This window comes from Lissotriton vulgaris, chromosome 5, assembly GCF_964263255.1.
Source record: "Lissotriton vulgaris chromosome 5, aLisVul1.2, whole genome shotgun sequence".
NCBI classification, from domain to species: domain Eukaryota; kingdom Metazoa; phylum Chordata; class Amphibia; order Caudata; family Salamandridae; genus Lissotriton; species Lissotriton vulgaris.
Window position 1 is genome coordinate 1,278,089,868 of NC_141693.1, and position 22,573 is coordinate 1,278,112,440.

The window sequence follows — 22,573 nt, forward strand, 5'->3', positions numbered from 1 at the left end:
TCATAGCAAATGGTGTACTCTGTATGCCATTCAAAATACAAAACATTAAGTGACCAAGTCCCAAAAAACAGAATCAGCTACTGATGCATGGAATCGGGAGTGTTGAGGTCTCTACATACTCAACACCCAGAGAGATCCTTTACAACCACCGTGATTTAATCAGTGCGAAAGAACAACTGTTTTCCTAGCTGTTTAGGCATTTGTTTATTGTGGTTCTACATCGTCAATTTTTATTAACGATTGTTTAATAAGTCTTAAAAGTTTCATCTTAAGGTTCAAGCTTTATCTAGTTTTAAATCATATGATGTTACTAGGGTTACAGGGTAAGAGATATGATTCCTGTTACCCCTAATATATTAGTGAACTGAGTTTGAATTAAATAAAAAAACCACATATTTGTAAGTTTTACTCTTGACCAACGAAAAATCTTTTTGAAGTAGTCGGAGCATAGCAAGGACATGTATTAAAAGACAATTGGATCATTAGAAAACGGGCAATGACATCATGGGTTTGTTGTATTAGGAGATATTATCAAATCAGTTTCAGTAAACAAATTCAATTTTGTTTTCTTTAGTTTTGTCAATCTATTTGCTATATTCGGTACTTCATCCTTAATTTCTTCCTTTATATTATCTATTATTTGTTAACTAAGTATTTCTATTTGGCTTAAATTTCAAGGATGCTTCAGAACAATCAGCTGTGGCGAATCCCCTCCGAAGCCCTGTGGGACCTTCCAAATCTCCAGTCTCTGTAAGTTCGTATGACACGGCATAGGGCATGCCCTATGGCCATTGCATATAAATGTCAACATATTAATCAGAGATGTTGGGTCGTAAAGCGTGGTATATTTTGTTTTTTGAAAATGAGCCTGAAAGATTTTGTCGTGGACCAAGAGACACATATTAAGTAACAAGAAGCACAACTCACAAGGGCAGACCATCCACGGCACCGGTTTCTGCAACATAGGCACCCAATAAAGAAACTATCTGGCATAGGGAGTGCTAGAGGGATCTGAAAATCCTCACGCAAACCATGTTTCCATCTGGATATGGAGACTTGCCACTCTTCTGACTCAATGTGTATTTGCAAGCTCTCAAGCATATTGTAGGAGTTTAATCTGTTTTTATTTGTGCTGTGTGGAGTGAAGGTGTGGCTCTACGTAGGTGTGTCTCCCCTCACCTTGTGCAAGACTATAAGAGCTTTGCCAAGACTTGCTCCATTAACATCAAGTGATTTATGTATTATATTTTTCCAATAATGCAACGTTTGCTTTACATGCACTTAAGGAGGTAGCATTGTTGTTGTTATGGTTAGCATTTGCTCCAACCTCCCTCAACTTTACCGGAACCTACCTCAATATTTATTTTCCAGTACGTGCTCCAAAGCCCTACTGCCATCACCAGGGCCTTCCTCCAACCGTGCTATTTCATTTTGACAGTTCTGCGACATGTACTGTTCCACGGATTAGCACCAGTATGAATAACCTGTTTAAGCTTAGGTTACCAGAAGACGTCATGCCATGGAGGACACCATGTTTCTATTCCTCACTCCTATTGGCTGCATTTTGAAAACAAACACACCATTATTTTCGACTACTCCCAACCCACCGCTATCAATTGCAGGAACTACGCCGGTGTAACATTAAAATGAACTAGCATTTACCAAAGTACTATGGAGCATAGAAACAGCAACATGGATTTGTATGTATGAAGGAGTGAAAATGTATGACTAAATCCTATTGACGGTGCAATGCTGTAAGACTCTCCGGGGTACATTGTCAGCAAGGAATCAGAGAAGCAAGGCTGCTGTCGACCTGCTCTGTTAGACAAGAAAATATTGGGAGAGTTTATGTGGTCCAATAAACCATTAAAGTTATATTTACTGAACAATATTGCAGAAGGCATCCCAGGCCAAATGTACAACAGACCTTGAATACGGAGAGGGCACCGAAGGAACAATTTGTTGCCTTTTGACTGCAAAAGCACTAGTTACTGTGCACAAATGTGCTTTGCAGTAGCCGTTTTGTATAACAGTGAATGTTTTGCAAACCCAAGCAAGTTTCGAGGAAAAGGTAACATCTAGCCAATGCCCAGCACCCAGGTCCCTGTACTTGTAAATCAGTCAAGCAATCAATCAATCAAGGGTTGATAAAGCACAACTACTCACCCGTGAGAGTCTCAAGGTGCTGGGGGGAGGTGGGGAGCAGATCAGTCTTAGTGCTGGAGTCATTGGAAGAGCCAGGTCTTGAGGTCCTTCCTGAACTGGGGGAATGGTGGGAGATAGTCTGAGGTCGCGGGGCAGGGTGTTCCAGGCCTTGGCTGCGAGGAAAGAGAAGGACTTTCCTCCGGTTCTGGTCTTGCGGATCCATGGGACGGTGGTCAAGGTGAGCTGGGTGGAGCAGAGGTGTCTTATGGGTGCGTGGAAGGAAAGGCGTCTGTTCAGGTATGCTGGTCTGGCGTTGTGGAGGGCATTGTAAGCATGGGTGTGGATTTTGAAGGTTAGACTTCCATCTGCCGGGAGCCAGTCGAGTTCGCAGAGGTGTTGAGTGATGTGGCTGTGCCGGGGGTGTTCGAGGACCAATCTGGCTGCGGCGTTCTGGACATTCTGGAGCTTGCTGAGGTTTTTCTGGGTAAAAACGGCATAGAGTGCGTTGCCGTAGTCGAGTCTGCTGATGATGAGCTTGTGAGTGACAGAAAACTCGGGATTCAGTGGGGATTCATCCGAGGGTCTTTTGCAGCAGGCAGAGGGTATTGAAACAGGCCGAGGATACTGAGTTGATCTGGCGGTCCATAGTGAGCGATGTGTCTAGTACGATGCTGAGCTTTTGTGCGTGGTCCATTGGGGTGGGGGGAGTTCCTAGTACAGTGGACCACCAGGTATCATTCCATAGGAGGGGCTGGGTCCCAAGATGAGTACTTCCATCTTGTCTTAGTTGAGCTTAAGACAGCTGTCCTTTATCCAGGTGGCGACGGCTTTCATCCCTTCTTGGACGTTATGCCTGGTGACGTTGGGTTCATTGGTGAGGGAGATGATCAGCTGTGTGCCATCGACGTAGGAGATGATGTTGAGCCTGTGGTTCCTGATGAAGGTTGCGAGAGGGGCATTGTAGACCTTGAAGAGGGTGAGGCTGAGAGAGGAGCCCTCTGGCACTCCACAGTTGGTCTCTGTTGGTTTCAGAGGTATGGCGGTTGTGACTTGCAGATGAATGTTTCAATGCTTTGTGACTGCTTCTATGACCAGAAACTGTTGAAGAGTTGGAGGCAGTCGGAGGCAACCATTCGCAAATGGTAAAGTGTCATGGACAGCTACCACTGTGGGTTTGTGTATTGCCTTTATCAGAGGGAGCAGAATGTGATTCTGTGGACAGCTGCTTAGAGCCCCACACATTTCTGTTAATGGTGCTTTAGCACTGTGCCAATGCATGTGGCTTTATGACTTCTTTCTCCTTTTGGTTAAAGTGGTCACCTGCGAGTGCACTGAGAAAGTAAAAGCATGCAGGAAGGTCTGTTATGCCTCGCAGGTCTCAGTCCCTACATACGCAGATTGGCACAATATGGTATACATCGGGATCTGACATTGTGCATATTAATGAGACGGCTTTGTACACAGATCTTTTAAACAGCGCCAAAATCACAGGGCTAATTAGTGGCTTTGTTGCAATGCTGCGAGACTCTAAGATGGCTAGTAAGCATTTAGGGCCACAGCAAGTAAGGCTCGGGTATTACAGGGAAGTTGGCTAGAACAGAAAAAAAATCAGACACAAGAAATTCTTTGCCAAAACAGAGGCAGGATCCCAGCAAAAAATGAAGACAATATGGGGACTATTGAAAAAATGCCTTTCATAGTACCTAAAGTAGTGCTGTACCAGTATCTTCAGTTCACAAACCAAAATCCGGAGGCCCCCGCCTCTCCTATCTCTGTCCCACATGTGCAGAGATCTTCGCATGTATACATTTTTGTACTAAAAGTGGTACGGACAAGGGGGAGAACCTTCAAAATGGGCTATACATATAAGAGGGTTGTATGGAAATTTAAGGAGGGATTTAGGAAAGGACATAATAATACAAAGACACACCCACAAATGAGTAATACAATTGCTATTCATAAAACGCACTTCTAAAGTTACTATATCACCCATAGGGACAAAACAGGCTCAAAAGCACATCAACCAACCCTTGCAGTAAGTCATGCTCCACACATTTATATGTTTGCATATTTAAAAGGTGAACCAGTACACTGTCCACATGTACCATACTAAACAAAAATGTTTCACTACCATAATATCGCTGTCAAACATGCCCTTGCTCTACTTATTACTTTTATACTTCCTTTTCATAATCACTCTATCACTCTTACATAGGAACAAAGTTGAATCAGTCACATAGTATACAAACGTATTTCGGCACACACTGTAACATCTCATGTTGTTAGTATATCATGTCACGATCCACTCCATGAATCATTAATTCCCTTTGCCCAATGTTTTAGCATTTTCCACTTGCGGATTGGTGCCCTCCACATACAGATTCTCTGTCCTGCATGCCTGGTGGTGGACATGTCCATCAAGTGCATGAAACATAAAAAATGGTTGTAAACTTACTTGCAGTAAATTTAGAGTCATAAATTATTCTATAGTAAGAGGCCACACACCCTCATTATAGGACGTGGAGACATGTAAGTCTACACTTAGGTGTGAATATGCACTCAGAAAAGGCAAAGAGCAAAAACGTGTAGAATTATACCTCAGTGTTGTGGTAAATATACAGGTGAGTAAATACACATGTAAATATATTTACTTTGTGGATCAGGTCCTATGTCTTGCCTACACTCCAGTTCTGGGCAATCAGTTTTTTCAGTCTTAGGTTTCCAAGATGGAGGGAGGAGTACCACAGGTTGCTCAATCTCACTTGGAGAAAATCAGAAGGATGGTCATTATAATAGCTTTACTTCACAGCTCTGGATGTCTCTACTGTGCAGTTCACATTGTTTGACAACAAGTTAACTTTTCCAAGGATCTCAATATAAACCAAAGTTTTGGCTTATTCCTCCAGCATCTGAGTTCATAATCTTTTTAACATTGCCCCAAAAAGTTTTAATGTTGGCAGGATGACAGTTAAATTAAAAAAACATCATTAAATCTATATCAGAATAATGCAGTCCGTTCTGCAGCAGAAGCTGGAATATGTATTCCCTACAGGAGGCCCTCTCACATGATAAGAAGACCAGTCAGTGTCTCTATACAGAAATCATTCAACGTAACTTTTTCAATATTGTATAAGACTCCGAGGCAGTCCCGCAACACCCAACACGGCCATGATGTAGGATATTGACTTTCAACCTAAAGCAGGTCAGATTGGAGGGAGACTGGTGTTGGATCCAATCTCATACATCTTGAGGTGGTCTTCATGCCTTGTCTTCTCTTCTGTGTGGCATCTCATGCGCATTTGTTCTGCTCCACAATGGAAAGAGCGTAGTCCCTCTGTGTAAGCGATGTTTGCTCAGTTCAGTAGCTGATGGAGCTCGGTGCGTGGCCTTCTTACTCTTTGGACCTCCTGGTGATTATTGGAGCAGTGGCAACTAGTGGCCATTAGCACACTCTTGATGATATCAAGCACTGTGCCTTTTGGTACACGTGAGTACCGGTCTACGCGGAGGACGCCGAGGGGTGGGAGTGAGTCACTGAGATATGACTGATAAATGCTGTGAGCACTGTCCCACACCGACTCATAATCATACAATGCAGTTGTTTCAAATGGGTTTTTCTGGTTAAGCCATTGGTAACTTGAAGGGTTATTGCAGATGATTGTAACCTAGGGCCACCGCATTCTCCAATTCTTTAAAATGAGTGTCATGGTATTGGCTGATTATGCTGTATTGGTCTCAAGTGTTAGATATACTCTTGCGGGTTACTAGGCGGGGAATTGTGCGCTCTCTAAAGTCTGTCATTTTGGGTCACTTCTCTCGTCCTAAGACTGGGAACGCTGCATCCAATTCATAGAGTTGGCTTTGTCTTTGGCTAAACAGAATATCATTATCAATTGGCAAAACTCAGCTCATCCCTCGTTAGAAACTTGGCAGAAAGTGTCACTTCCTCGGCTCATGTCTGCGAACACACATTTGCACACGAAAGAAAAGGCAATGCCTTCGAAAGCATCACATTTAACATATTTGGGACCTCCTAGTAGAGCACTTTAATCAAGGATGATGGTCACCCGCCTTCGATATTTCACCCTGTTCGTTCATCAAAAGATTCACTGGAACTGTTCTTTTCATATATGATGTGTGATCAGGGGCGGCCTTAGGCATGTGCAAGCTGTGCACCTGCACAGGGCCACCAAACCCCAGGGGCCGTCACGCCAATATATATCCTTAATATAATAATCCTCTGAGGATGGATACATATTTGCGTGGTGTCCCCTGGCAGGGATTTGGCGGCCTCCGGCTTTGTTCCACTTCCAAACACCTTCCTGAGCTCCGGGGGGGGGGGGGGGGGAGGGGGGCCACCCCGCCTGGACTCCCTCTTCCGGGGCCCCCTACCTACGCTCCCTGCCCAGGGCCGCCATGAGCCTAGAGCCGCCCCTGGTGTGATAGTAGCTTCCACGGGAGGTTATGTATTTGATTTACTGTTTCTCGTGGAAAATGCTTAAGCTCCCTTTAATCATTGCTCTAGCCGACATTTTCCCTATAAGTCTAGAAAAGCTTTATCTGGTAGTGTATGAGTTGGTTGCCGTGTAGATGGTAGGAGTGGAGTTGTTCTGTTTTTGTTTGTATGTGTTTTGTTTTATAAAATGCACATCCTTATTCTGATGTACCTTGCTTCACTATTGCTGCGGATGGTGTGGCTGCTTGTAATCTTCGTTATAGTGGGTTTACAACTTGTGCTATTAAAAAACTATTAAAAAATCGTTGGATGATTAAATGGTCAGGTTGCATGGCATAACTTGTTTGCACGGATCAAAAGTGACCACAAACCAAATTGAGAGAATTACACATTGTGGTGTCCATTCTGCATGAAGCTGGCAGCTCATCCCAACTCGATCTACACATTAGTCTATGCTAGGTTGGACAAGAAATGATTTTGATTCACTAGGTTTGTATAACAAGAGGTTCTGAATTCTATTCCCCGCTTCCCAGTTTGGCATAGTTATGTGACCATGGGCAAATCCCTCTATTGCCCATACCATAATTATTTGCCAGAACTGGGAGTGCCACTATTCGCCACCAAGGGCTTTACAATACTGGACATTTACGTTATTCTTTCCCTTGTGGGGCTATGCTGTGCTGTAAAATACCAGGTGTAGTGAGTGGTTCTTTTAGATTACAGGCCACGGTGGCTATTATCAGATCTTCGAGAGATGTTTTGACATAGCGACCGGATAATAAGCTTTCAGATGCTTACTGTGTAATAAAGAGGGATTAACTTCAGATAAGTGCGGATAACAGACGATTAACCCCAGGGCTAGGAGGGAGGGCAAAACTATGGCTGAGCAGGGAGGACAATAGGCAATGCTTCTGTGAGCAGCTGCACAAGTCATGGGTTCAGGGTGAGAATCTGGAAGACCCCTTCCCATCGTTATAGACCCGAATTCTAAAATCCACACTAATGTTCTTTATTAGGTTACGAAAAACCCCCTCATTGTTGGTCCAAAATGCATGGTTTTCTAATTTGTCTCTCGATAAAGACTGCATTTCACAAGGATAGCTGCTGATTATCACCCGATGAGTATGTCCCAACTTATTTTGTTGCTAGTGCTCAGTGGCATTGATAGTTAGCTGTAGGCCCATTGCTGCAGCCCAGAATACCCTTGGGTCCTGGCACCAGAATGGAGTTTGCTTGTTTATTCTGATGTTTGGTAAATGACGATCAGTTTGAGTCTGACTTTTTGATGGCTGTTATTGCAAGTAGGTTTCAGTTTTAAGCCCTAATAGATGCTAGGGCATTGCCGTATATTTAGCTTCCTTAAGCTTGCTCAATTTTCTCAGTTATTGAAGTGATGTCTGTGGTTTTCTTACACTGTGGAGCCAAGCTGTGTAAGCTATGGAGCAGGTTACCCCAGGGGCAATGCTTAATTTGTAAACAAAATAAAGAGTGGTGGTGTCAGAAGCTCTGTTCAGAAGCACACATCCAGCACATTTAAACTTTGTGGCCTGAATACCAAGGCTAGTAGCCTTAAATCCACCCCTGCCCTTTTAATACACTACCAGACACTCCCTGTCCTTTATCACACTTTTGCAGGTTCCTGCTTACTCCCTCTGAGGTGGTTTTGCCTTCTTTCTCTTTCTTCCCAATCTGTGTTTTTACCTCTCATGAGCTTGATAGCAGAAAAATAAGTGCCAGTGCCCCCCCCCTTCATGCGCCCAGATCAAATTAAGCACTGCCCAGGGGGCTCCAAATGGTATATTCCACTTGACTCTGCTTTGAGCTCGTATAACCGCTTGTTTGAGTTTCATGCCTGTAGTACAGACTTGTTGTTCTATGACCTGAGCTCATGAGTGGACGATTGTTTCTACGAACATTCCAGGAGAGTTTATTAATGTCAGAAGTAGCCCACCCAACATTTAGATAGAACCAGCTTTTTCGATACTCTTCTCATCCAATCAGGTTCATTGTCGGGCAATAGCATATTAGGTTCATTGCAGAGTCGGACTGGCCTATAGGACAATCAGGCACTGCCAGAAGGGCAGTCTGTCTGCTTATTGCATGGGACAGTTTCTTGCCTGTTTGGGGGCCTGTTTTATGATGTGGTGGTCTGGTTTTTACTATAAATTTCCCTGATATTACCACAAACATTGCCTGCAGCAAGCACAAATGCCTATAGTCTCCCACCCCTTGCAAAACACTTGTACAGCGTATCTTTACTGGTTCAAAACTGCCGATCTGCAAACGTGGGACACTTTTTTAGCTATCCGATTTGCTGATGGAGGCCACTTTTATTTTGATGCCCTGGTCTATTTTCTGCCCCAGTTCGACGATAGCCTAGAGACCAATGTGAGATAAATGAACCTCTGGGACGCAAGTGAAACATGGGCTCTCAAACTCCAATATTACATAAAAGAATAATTGCATTCTTATGTTATGTCATGAGACATGTATTTGTAAAGCGCTTTACTGCAGATTTTGTGGTCCTCTGGCGCTTTCATTGTCTGAGCATCCTTCATAGTTTGGAACTCTCATTGATAGGAGTCAAGGTGACATCTTGGCGTTGTACTTGGTTGTTTATAGGGGAGTCACGTTTGGGCTGGTTAGGACAGAACAATGTATTGTTTAGTGATGAATTATGTTGGACCAGCCTCGTGGCATGGCCCGACCCCTCCCCGCATGGCGGGTCCCGGACTCATGCTACCCTGTTCCCCGGACAAGAGCCACATCTGCAGCCGTCCGGGTCACCCCCAGCTCTTCCCCGACGGAACCCAGACTCGCAGCCGCAACCTTCTCGGCTGGCCCGGGCCCCCTCCCGAACCACTGTCCCCGGCTAAGACGCCATTTTGGACCCTCCATGACCAGGCCTCGTGGCCTCGGGTCGACCTCCGCCTCAGGCCCAGCCAAGCCCCGACATCGAGGCACCACCATCCACCCAGGGGGTAAAGAGACCACTTGGCGAGTCAATGGGAGAAGGAGTGTCGATGGCTCCCCTCCGCCTGGTTTCGATCGCCCCCAGCCTCCCTGGGCGCTGGCTCCACCCCCCTGCTGGGTGTCTGGACTCCCTCATCCCGGACCCCCCGACTTCCAAGTGCGAGGGTCCGGACATCAAAGGACGCCAGACCTATAACTGGGGTAGCTCCAGAGCAGGAAGGCAGTTGTATCCTGGAGTCGAGAGACACCTAGACGAACTCATCCTTGGAGGCCTGCTGGCGCTGCCGCGGCTCCTCTTCGTGAACTATCCTGGAAGGCCTGCTGGCGCTGCCGCGGCTCCTCTTCGTGAACCATCCTTGAAGGCCTGCTGGCGCTGCCGCGGCTCATCTTCGCGAACCATCCTTGAAGGCCTGCTGGCGCTGCCGCGGCTCATCCTCGTGAACTATCCTTGAAGGCCTGCTGGCGCTGCCGCGGCCCATCCTCGTGAACCATCCTTGAAGGCCTGCTGGCGCTGCCGCGGCTCATCTTCGTGAACCATCCTTGAAGGCCTGCTGGCGCTGCCGCGGCCCCTACTTGAGAACCCTCCAGCTGGAGGATTGCGAGCTATCCGCCAGATACCCCTGTACCTGACCGGTACCGAGACTGTCCCGCTACCCCTTTTCCCCCAGAGACTAGAATTGAAGGGATCACCGTATCCTGGTCCTGCTGTATCGTCAAGTTTAACCTGCCTAAGAATATCGATAAAAGTGTTAAGAACCTATCTTTGTGTGGCGTCCATCTGTGGGGGGGTGGTTGCTCGTCTGTACGATCTAAGGAGAGGGCCCTCGCCAGGAGGCCTCTCCCCCTTGCTCGGCCGACCCTCAGGGTCCCCGTCTAAAAAATTATAATGGAAGTGGCTGGTGACTGATATTCAGGTTAATCAGATGGTAGACAGCGAGTTGAACCACATTATTTATTTGAGGAAACAAATGCCCACACAGTATCAAACACCAATAAACCAAGAAGACAGGCTTGCTGTACTATGGAAAGTCGATCCCCAGGTTGTGACAAGTTCTCGAATGCAAGAAGAACCCGATATTGTCATCTTGTTGTCATTGTTATTTATGTTGTGGTTGCGGTAGGACGTAGAGGGTTAGTAGAGCAATCGAATGGTTCACTGGCAGTGGGATCGTCAGGGTCCTCCTGTGGGCCTGGCTTTGTGTCATCACCAGTCACATTAAACCCAACCAGACTTCTTTCAGTGATTGTGATGTCACCTTGCCCGATGCTGATGTCACCTTGCGCGATGCTGATGTCACCTTGCCCAATGCTGATATCACTTTGCCCAATGGTGATGTTACTTTGCCCAATGGTGATGTCACTTTGCCCGACAGTGATGTCATCTTGTCCCATGGTGATGTCACCTTACCCGATGCTGCTGTCACCTTGCCCGATGTTGATGTCACCTTGCCTGATGTTGATGTGACCTTGCCTGATGGGGATGTCGCCTTGCCAGAGGCTGGGTTCTCTGCGCTAGGGTTTGATGCTGCCCCAGCAAGGGCCTCGCGGGGCATTTCAAAGGAGTAGCACCTCGGACAGCAGTGACTGTTTGGCAGTCTAAAGTTCAGTGATGGCAATCACAGGCTCGCAACAGACATCCTTGTCAATGAGAGATTAGAGCTCCCGTGTACGATAAGGAAATTACACCTAGCTGCCTTTGTATCAATCTGGAAATGAATGAGCCTATTTAGCAAAGAACAAACACGGTCTCTGTTTGAAGGAGGCTGGTGAATGATTCACGCAGATCTTGCTGATACCTTCGCAGGCCTGGCCCCGTTCCCACATTTGAGGCATACTCTGCCTCTTATGAAATGCACATTACAACCTATTTGTGGGCTATTGGTTTCTCAGAATCAGCCCTACCCCTCCCCTCTGCCCCCGAGTTGCCCTAACCATCCCTTTGAAGTGCCCCTCTGCAGCTGGCTCCCCACCACTCCACTCTCCTCCCGGCATCACATGCCGCCTTGCTGCTCTCCAACACCCCTCCAGAAGCCTAGGCCAGGTACAGAGGGCTGGAGCAGGTGTACGCTGCCAGGAGTGATACTTGCAATGTGTTGAAAAGGTAGGATCGGGTTCCTGTTTATTTAATCCAGAGGTGAGGTAAGGCTTTGGCAGGGCACCATGACACAACAGCCCGAGGAAAGGGAAAGCCATGAGGAGAGTGGGCGGGAGATGTGGCGTCTTTCTTCATGGGGAAGCTTTCCTTCCCGGTCTTGGAGTCATCAGCCTGCATCTGGTTTTAGACGACGTTTTTTTGGGTACGGTGGGACCTCTTGTTGAGCAGAGGACGCTCACTGCTAAATCAACCCATTTCTAGTCACAATGTGCTTTAAGAACTCTGATTAGGCAGTGCTAACGATTTCCCAATAACAGCAGCAAACTGGGCCACTGAGAAAACAGGACATTTCCCAACAGGTCAATGCCCTGAAATAGAGGCAGATATCAGATCGAGTCAGTGGTAGAGATAGGCAGAGCCCACACCTGTCAGGTGAGAAGCATGGCCAAGACAGAGGTATTCACATGTTGGCGTTAATTGACAGGTAAGATGACGCCAGCATGTGCTTGACCCTACCTCGCCTCCGACCAACTCTACCATTTCCTTGACATGTGATTAAATTCTTCCCTTTCCTGACTTTCGACTGTATTTTCCCAGGTCACTTTAAAAACCACTGAATATTTCCCAGCACTACTTCTTGTCTGACAAGTGAGGGTCTCTTCCCAAGGCCAATAGTTACATGGGATTCATCTCTTTGCAACCCATAATGCTCACTTTTAACTGACTGAGCCCCAGCACTCCCGGCCTTTTGAAGACTAAGATTCTTCACATCCAGTATGTTCATATTATAGGCAAGTCAGACCTTGAAAGCACAACCAGGGTCAATACACCACTTCTGCAAAAGAGCTGAACGTGTTAAACGCTCACACCTGACTTCTGTTGTGAAATACAGGTGATGAGTTTGAATGCCAGCAAGGCTACCTCAGGCATTCTCACCTCTTAGGTTAGTAAATTGAGTACTATAAAATTGAGTAATAGTAATACTGTTTATTTACAGTGTTTAAAAACGGATGAAGTGTGGTATAAAGCACTAAATAAATACAATTCATTATCAACAGTTTAACGAAATTGATACCAAACACCAATTTCAATCACTAATGTCACTTTCAAAGATTCCACATTACAATACCTATAGCAGCATTTCCTAGCGTTAAGTACACATTTTCATTTTTTAAATTAACTCTACTTTAAAAAAACACCCTATGAAAATAGAAAAAATGATCCTGCATTCTACTTTTTGATCAATCATACAATTATTTATTTATTTATTTATTTGTAAAGTTTTATATAGCGCGAACAAGAAGCCAAAGGTTATCAGAGCGCTTTACAAAAGGGCGGAAGGAAGGTCGAAAACCCAGACACATATAATTTTCTTGAATCCAGAAGAGAGCTACTCAAAACACAATACTAATTAAATGTACAGTTCCTTAGTAATGGAAGCTAATGCCTGACAATAAAACGTGGTATACCTGCTACTTTTAATATAAGGCATGGAAGAACGGCAGACTTTCTCACAAGGACCATACCGGAGGAGCGTGGCCCGACTGCTTTTAAGCAGTGGGAAGCGGAAACCTAAAATGATAATAACTGCGTTATTATAATTTTAGGCTACTTCCTGCTGCTTTGCGGGCGGGTGAGTGGGCGGGGCTGCTCTGCTTTTGGAGCATGGGAGGAGTAGTTTGCCCACTCCTAAGTGCGCATTGACTGTTTGGTCGGCCCTCTCAGGCCCCCAAACTAGTCATGCACAATTTCCCTATTCTCCAAGCACCCTGCATTACAGCCTGAGCGTCAAACCAGGATGCTCGAAACCAATTACAATGCCGCATTGCAGCGTTGTGATTGGTTAGTGGTGCAGGGCCGGCTCTAGGCATGTGCAAGCTGTGCACCTGCACAGGGCCACCAAACTCCAGGGGCCACCAAGCCAATATATATCCTTAATATATTAATCCTCTGAGGATGGATACATATTTGCGTGGTGGCCCCTGGCAGGGATTTGGCGGCCTACGGCTCTGTTCCACTACTAAACACCCTGACCCCCTCCCCTCTTTACTGGCCTGCGCGCTCCGCCCCGCCCGGACTACCTCTTCCGGGCCCCCTACCTACGCTCCTTGCCCAGGGCCACCATGAGCCTAGAGCCGGCCCTGAGTGGTGCCTGCTTCCTGTTACTCAATGTGCTTGAGGAAAGCAGGAGCAGAGACGCGGGACCCGGCCAGTGGCAAGGTAAGTTTATTGAAATCATGATTTTTTTTTAGAATGAATCCATGCATGACCTCCTCGACGCGCGCGATCCTCCCGCAACCCGCCCTGCCAACCCCCTTGCCTGCCCTGCCACCCCCGAGACATGCCTTCTCGCTGTTCTTGAAGACTACCCTAGGTTTTTGAATAAGGGCTACTAGGAAGTGGCAAAATTGCAATAAAATAAAATATCTCCTTGTCTTATTTTCTTTCAGGAAATTCGGATAGCTAAGGAACTCCATCACTAGATATGCTACTGTAACAGCGTTTCTAGAACTTTTTAATCGGATATGCAGTTATTTCTTAAAGCTAGCTCATATAATTATCATATTACAAGTTATCACGCTGCAGAGGAGACCACACAAAAATGTAATTTTGTAGGAACGCATCATTGACCAACTTTAACCCTATAAAAAATTGCAAATGGCATTTTAAACCCAAGCGAACGTTTGGCAGCAAATTAATGAAAACTACATCGTCTTCTCTACACTCTGGAACCAAGAAAAGACTTTTACAATTACTTTTTGTTTCTTAACATATTGTGGCACATACACCTGAAGGCTGGATTTAGAGTTGCCTAAGGGAGCCTGTCTCCTGAACCATGCCAGGTCTGCTGAGCACAGAGATTGAGCAATGACAAGTAGGGGTTTCCCCCACTCTTCCTTCGTGGGTACATATAGCTCCCTCTACAAAGACGTGCAGTCTGCCTTCCTCCATTCATATCTAACCACGTACTCAAGGCCTCTAACACCGCACTGCCCTTCAGGACCAATCCCCATGCACTCTCCTCCATTTCTCGGGCAGGTATTCTGCCCTATGGAGACTCACACGACCTCAAAGGCTGCACAAAGACGAGCTTGAACTAGGGCACCATCCAGGTGATGAACCAAATCTGCATAATATAAATGGACCATTCTGTAAATGTTAGGGCAGCAATGGGTGCAAAAATACGTGTCAAGCAGCATAAGCTTACTCCAGTAAGCAAATCCATGACTATGTGGGAGTTAAAATATTTAACAACAAGGGGTGGTGATGGACAGAGTTTCTGAATTAAGCAGAATACTCTCACCCAGTCAAGAGATCAGGGCTAGATCCAACACCGTTTTTTAGCTCACTGCACCATCCCAGCTCAGAACCTGGCTATATGCAAATTAGTCTGTTCCTGTCCCAGTGCATGATGGGAACAGGGCAAACCAAACTACCAAGCCAATTCTTACACTGGGAAGGAAACAAGCTTCCGGGGACCGGTTTCTGGCATTTCAGCCGTCGTCGGCCCGGCTTGCTTGAATCCTGATGGTGCAATGAGGAAGGGACTCACATCTGAGTATACCCTTCCACGCTTAGGGTGGACAAATATTTAACAACAAGGGGTGGTGATGGACAGAGTTTCTGAATTAAGCAGAATACTCTCACCCAGTCAAGAGATCAGGGCTAGACCCAACACCGTTTTTTAGCTCACTGCACCATCCCAGCTCAGAACCTGGCTATATGCAAATTAGTCTGTTCCTGTCCCAGTGCATGATGGGAACAGGGCAAACCAAACTACCAAGCCAATTCTTACACTGGGAAGGAAACAAGCTTCCGGGGACCGGTTTCTGGCATTTCAGCCGTCGTCGGCCCGGCTTGCTTGAATCCTGATGGTGCAATGAGCAAGGGACTCACATCTGAGTATACCCTTCCACGCTTAGGGTGGACAAAATATTTAACAACAAGGGGTGGTGATGGACAGAGTTTCTGAATTAAGCAGAATACTCTCACCCAGTCAAGAGATCAGGGCTAGATCCAACACCGTTTTTTAGCTCACTGCACCATCCCAGCTCAGAACCTGGCTATATGCAAATTAGTCTGTTCCTGTCCCAGTGCATGATGGGAACAGGGCAAACCAAACTACCAAGCCAATTCTTACACTGGGAAGGAAACAAGCTTCCGGGGACCGGTTTCTGGCATTTCAGCCGTCGTAGGCCCGGCTTGCTTGAATCCTGATGGTACAATGAGCAAGGGACTCACATCTGAGTATACCCTTCCACGCTTAGGGTGGACAAATATTTAACAACAAGGGGTGGTGATGGACAGAGTTTCTGAATTAAGCAGAATACTCTCACCCAGTCAAGAGATCAGGGCTAGATCCAACACCGTTTTTTAGCTCACTGCACCATCCCAGCTCAGAACCTGGCTATATGCAAATTAGTCTGTTCCTGTCCCAGTGCATGATGGGAACAGGGCAAACCAAACTACCAAGCCAATTCTTACACTGGGAAGGAAGCAAGCTTCCGGGGACCGGTTTCTGGCATTTCAGCCGTCGTCGGAACGGCTTGCTTGAATCCTGATGGTGCAATGAGCAAGGGACTCACATCTGAGTATACCCTTCCACGCTTAGGGTGGACAAAATATTTAACAACAAGGGGTGGTGATGGACAGAGTTTCTGAATTAAGCAGAATACTCTCACCCAGTCAAGAGATCAGGGCTAGATCCAACACCGTTTTTTAGCTCACTGCACCATCCCAGCTCAGAACCTGGCTATATGCAAGTTAGTCTGTTCCTGTCCCAGTGCATGATGGGAACAGGGCAAACCAAACTACCAAGCCAATTCTTACACTGGGAAGGAAACAAGCTTCCGGGGACCGGTTTCTGGCATTTCAGCCGTCGTGTGGGAGTTAAGACACCGCCTCAAGACAGACCCTTGGATGCTGTGAACGCGCTGATGTTGTACATCCTAAAACGCCGCCAGCTGCCCTCTCCTGGTGTCTGCTCACAACACTGCCTGTCTCTAAAGTGTGATATCCCGGGCTCGCCTCGTAAAAGATTTCACGAAGAGGTTGATGAAATACGGGAGTCATTTACTTAAACACATTTTATGGTGCCAGAGGCCGGGAGTCTGGTGCTGCAGGTGGGTTCGTTGAGTGATACACCCTAGTTACAGCCCATAATAAAGCGCACCTGCGCCGTGTGCGCCATTCTTTCTCACCCATGCCAGGTGCAACCTGAAATCTCAGCGTGGAGCAGTGAAGAGGACACGGTCCCTGGGACAGACTCCTTGCAGGAGGTTTTCAATGCCGGCCCGCTGTTTTGTTAACTCTAGCCTCCTGGCCCACTCCTGTCTGCTCTTGGTAGCTGCTGGAATCCCTGCACACACATGAAGTGTTGCAAGCAAGCATGGGTGCCCAATGTAGCTCCAGGCCCAGGCCAGGTTTTTGATATGTCGGTTCACTTTCTAAACGAGCTCTACTTTGATTTGCTGCATTGTACCATTTTTTTTTGTTTTGTTTTGTTTTTTATGTTGATATCTTGAATATCTGCTTTGCATGTGGAGTCCATGGGACTTTGTTGAGCAGAACTGATTCAGAGGACTTTGTCACGCTTCGTGCTATCTTTCACAGCTCTGCCTGTAACAGGTCCTGTAGATCTGGAGCTAACACCTTCCAATGCCTGTGGTCCTCCAGGTACTCACGCGCCCCTAATGGCTGATGGATAGGCACACGTCTACCACTCACCTGCATGCTCAGAAGCTCATACACTGGAGGGCAGCTCCCAATGCTGTCAGTAAACAAGAGCTCAACTCTCCTATTCCCTCCGACTCCTACCCACTTAGGGCCGAATTTCGAGTTTGGCAGTGAGGGAGTGGGGCTGGCACTCGGCCGCCCCTCTCAAACATCGTCAAACATGTGTGCACCCCACCTGCCAGATTATGGCTTTAACAGTCACTGGCGGGCAGTTCTTTGGCGGGCAGTTCTTTGGTGGTCCCACTGCGGTGCCTATGAAATAGGCACCAGAATGGGAATGTCAAAGACAGTACTTGCAAGGCATGGACTGGTGCAGTCCATGTCTCGCAAGTACTGAGTTGCATGCATACAGGGGGGGGCACATGTTGCATGCACCCCATGGCTCTGAGGCACAAGGAGGACCTTTGTTTCCTCTCTACCAAGAATTTCCTGGAGTAAGAACCACCATGAAAACCGTGGCAGAGAGGAAACTTATAATATGGTTGGCGGGATTGCGGTGGTCCCACCAAGCATATTGCTGCCTCAAGACCGCTGCACCCCGGCCAGGGATCTCTGATCCCTGGCGGTTGCCGCAGTCCCATGATATAACTCACCTCCCAGACCCCCAAACTAACTGCTCTCTAAGACCTTGAGTGTTGTTCTTTCTGGCTATATCTAAAAATGCACCTTGTAGAACCATATTTCATACAGTACTGCAGTGTTCTGCCCTTCTTAAGAGAAGCAGTACGTTGCTGGCGGAGGCGGCACCAGGCCAACCAAAGGCTCAATTCTTTTCATTTCATAGATCACCTGCATAGGCTGTTTGTCTTGTCAAACTCTTGACGTAATGTTTTCCATAAAAAAGTTGTTCCCAAAATTAAAGAAATGTCAAATGCAGACCACATGTGTAGCTCTTCTTCACTAGTCTGGGGATGATGACACATGTCCGTGGTTTGTCTCCTGTAAGGGAGAGACCTCACCTACACCCTACTCCCCTTATTACCTCACACGTCTGCTTCATACAGACAACCCTCAGTCTCTCCTCCTTACAGCAACCATTCAGGCAGAAGTAGGGGGAAGAATGAGGTCATACATTGACCAACCTTTGGCGGGTCGGAATGATGGGATGACAGTCTGCCACAGCTGAAAATTAATTAGGTGAGTGGCAGACGCTATTTACATTTCCATAATATATGACATCAACGCTGTCCTTTTTTTTTGGTTTCTCAAAATTTTTATCACTTGTTAGATATGTGCAGCTATTGGTTCCTACCCGCCATATGGCGCATAAGAGGACTTACTCCAGACTTGAGGTGGTTTGAGAAGCTCCTTTCAGACTGATATGTGGATTTCTGAAATGTGTTCTCTTTTCACCCTCCAAAGTTATCAACACCCCTACAATTTCATCAGGTGTTTAGGTCAGCTGTATGCTGTTTACCATGCCGCCGTTCTTAAATATGCCGACAGGGCCCAGGTAACTTCCCCTCTGATGCACCATGCTTGATGCCTTTTTACAACTGACCCTTTTTGTTTCAATGGCCAGATCATGCCCCCAGCCTGGAGCTATGAATGAGATATGTTTTAAGCATGAGTAGACCCCAAATGCGGCATGGCCCTAGAAACAGTTGCTGACGCCGTATGACTCTAGCTGAGTGTGCTAACAAAAAAGTAAGATGGAAACTTTAAAAAAACTACTGTGATTGGCAATTAGAAGGAGAGTCAGTGAGAGACAATTCGATAACTGAGTGCGAGAAAATATGAGGCCCTCCCACCAAGCCAAGAAAAGATACAGAATGGGACTACCAACAGAAACAGCGATGCTGTGCAGAGGGAGTGTCAAATAACATTGTACCGAAATCTGGCCCGAATGTAGTTCGTCCCCACCTCTAAAATATCCTAATGTCGGGACAGATGGCTTTGGGGTTCATTTTTTGTCTGTGCCCGACTGCATTCTCAGTTACTGATCTACAAAGCATGATCTGAGATGGACCAATGTCCTACTACTAACCATGTGGCAATGGCGGAGCGGTCTCTGTATCCCGGAAACAGTTACATATGAGATAAAATCAGACTATGATTCGATGGTTTATCACTTAAGTATTAATTCGTACGTGGGACTTACATATCAGATACAATCAAGTTATTTTTAGCCATCCTTCCAGGATTTTCTCTCCCTGACTTCCTATTGGATATCAGTTTCCTCCTACTTACAATATCAGTGAAACCCACAGAATAAAAGTAGAACTCAAAACCAATCACATCCAAAACCAGTTCCAAGATGGCCCAAGGGCGTCTGGACCATGGGACTCCCACTGCAAGCCATGAAAGCAAGTGTGTACAGTGCCAATTAGGATTCCCCCATCACAGGTCGTTCTTCGTACCAAAGGTAAAAAAAAACCCTAAGGATAACTGAAATATCCAGAGTCACATGATTAGTGATCCACACCCCGAGCTCAGGGGGTTCATCGGGATGTCCATCGCTGGCAAGTGGCATGCATCGTTGGCCAAGGAGGAAACCCTGGGAAATTCAGCTATATTTGGAGGCCCACACACATCTGACTGCCTAAAAAAATGGTCATGCTAAACTCGGCAATGAGTAAGCCCAGCGATTTGCCACATGGACAGAGCTCAGTGGATCACTGACAGGGTCAGATGCTAAGGTTCAATTTATATATTTTTTTATGTAGCATTGACTCCCCCCAGCATGATTTTTTAGTGCTGCACATAGGTAGATTGAAAACACCTGGCAGATGTCGATCATGTTTTGATTGGAGACACAGCCCAGCAAATATTACCTACAATACAGTTTTTGTTATAGGAACACATTCAATTTTGCTATTGTAATTTAAAGAGTCGTTATTGGTCTTAGGTTAATTAAATACAGTGTATGCAGGATAATAGAAAAACAGTATAAATCGATAACAATTAAGTAGCTATGCATTAGCTAGTAGAAACTACATAGCATACAACATTTAGCAGTTCAAAAATATATATAAATGAAGTTGAATAGGAAGTAGCCTGGATTGCAAGTACCAACATCTAAGAATGTGATTAGTATAATACAATCCTTTGTGAGAGCCACAACTGGAGTGGCTTGTGAGCAAAAGGGACTGGTTTGGAATTATTGAAGAGCACAAGTACAAAAACACACGTAAAGTAAAATGCACCCTTAGTCACATGAGTTCTGCATTGACCATTAAATATGTCATGGAAGACCATTAAACATAGTATTTAGTAGTTTGAGTTGTATATGAGTTAGAGCATAGGATGTATCGTTGATTACCAAGTCCCAGCATCAAGAAATCAATATTTAATTGAATAAAGCAGATATTTGTGTGAGGCTTAGTTGCTCATACAAGTGTGGGCGTATGAGCAAAGACGATTGGGTTGCAAAAATTCAAGTTTAAATACTGAAACACTGGAAAATGTATGACTACAGAGTAAAAAACATTGCATAAGGCTCCACTGTTCAAAGGAGTCCTCGGAATTTAGAGGGTCATGGTAAACGAAAGAGAGGAAATTTGTTGAACCAAGAAGTTGATGAAGTTTAAGGATTTCATACACCAACAGGTCTTAGTTATAAAGGTGAATACTTAGATGAATGGAAACAATGTAGTTGGTTTCCATGAGTGCCCAGAGTTTGGCTAGAAGGTGTGATATTTAACAGGCGATACATGTCCCTCAAGCAGCAGGTTCTTGAGGGGGAATCTGAAGCTTTGGAAACAAGTAGCATTCCTAATGTATAAAGGAAGGGCAATCCATATCTTGGGAATTACCCGAAAATGAACGGCGTAAAGTGGATTTTTTTTCAAAACTCTGGAGTGGAAAGTGACTATCGGTCTCTGCAGTGGAGTACATGAGCCTTGAGAAAGGGAACATTTCTTGGTGAAATATTTTGAAGTGTAGCAGCTCAGAGCTTTATAGCTGAGGCAGGTAGTTTTCACCGTGAAACGTGTTTCAATTGGGGGCCATGCAAGGTAGACAAGTGCAGGAGTAATGTGAGCTCATTTTTTGGTATTAGTGAGCAATCTGACTGAAGCATGTAGCACTGCTCTAAGATGGGCTAATCTACGTTTTGGTAGGGCCTCAAGATTGGAGGAGCTATAGTCCAAACACAAGTTTACAAGGTTCTGAGCCTGGAAGAAAGAATGTGTTTGAGCTTCTTGAGTTTGTGTAAGTGGTGTCGGGCAGTTTTAGCCAAAGCTTGGATATGTTTTATTAAGGTTGCGTTTGAAGCCAAAAAGGAATCCAAAAGACTTAGCAGGGGTGACCATTTATGGGTTAACATCTGCCAATATGAGATATTCAAGCCATATAAGATCAGTGGAAGGGTGAGGTTAAGGGTTGAGGAAGTAACATTCAGACTCCTGCGCATTAGATTTAAGATGCTTTGTCCCCATCTATTTGTGGATATGCTGAAGTATGGTTTTTATCTTCAAAATAGATTCAGGGGAATCCTGCTTGAGGTAGACTTGAGTTCCGTCAGTGTATTCTGTGTTTTGAAATAGTTTGCCCAGGACTTAACTTTTATAAGTTAAAGAGGACTGATGTGAGGATTAGCTCCTGTGGGACACTGAATGAGATGTGAAGGGTCAGAAAAGTTATTGTATTTTATTGCATTCTGAAAGATGAAACTAGACTTACCATAGGATAGATCCCCAACTTCCAAAATCTCATACAAAATATTTAACATGATTTGATGGTAAAGTGTATTGAAGGCCATGACTAGATCTACGAGGCAGAGGTAGTAAAAGTCGAAAGCGCAGAAGATGCCATCAATCACCGAAGGTGTTACAGATTCTCTGCTGTGGCATGCTCTCAACCCGATTGAAACATAGTTCTAAAATCATTCTCTTGTATACGCTTAACCAGCTCAGAGGAAAATGTACTACTGAATTACCTTGGCCAGAGAGAGCAGACTTGAGATAGATCATTAATTTTTTACATTAGAGAGGCCAAGGTTGTGTTTTTAGGGGTGGTTTTACATGTGTCATTTTGAGGAAGTTTGGTACAATGCCATTTTGTGGAGACCAGTTGGTGAGGGTAAGTGCATCAGAAAGAAGGTTGTGACCCAAGATCTTTAGCAATGGTGGAAGGGACTTCATCAGTCAATTACGAGGAGAGTTTGGTGTTAGACCATTAGTCTCCAACCTTTTCTGAAGTTAGAGCTCCTTCTGATTGGTTAACAT

General features: G+C 45.6%; 1 protein-coding gene across 1 annotated transcript in view; it reads left to right on the forward strand.

Moving 5' to 3' along the window:
* Positions 1-22,573, forward strand: part of LGR6 (leucine rich repeat containing G protein-coupled receptor 6) — a 483,208-nt gene that overhangs the window by 253,833 nt on the left and 206,802 nt on the right. Inside the window, exon 4 of the mRNA XM_086923128.1 lies at positions 679-750. Within this exon, the coding sequence (XP_086779254.1) occupies positions 679-750 (72 nt within the window). The remainder of the gene's footprint in view (positions 1-678; positions 751-22,573) is intronic.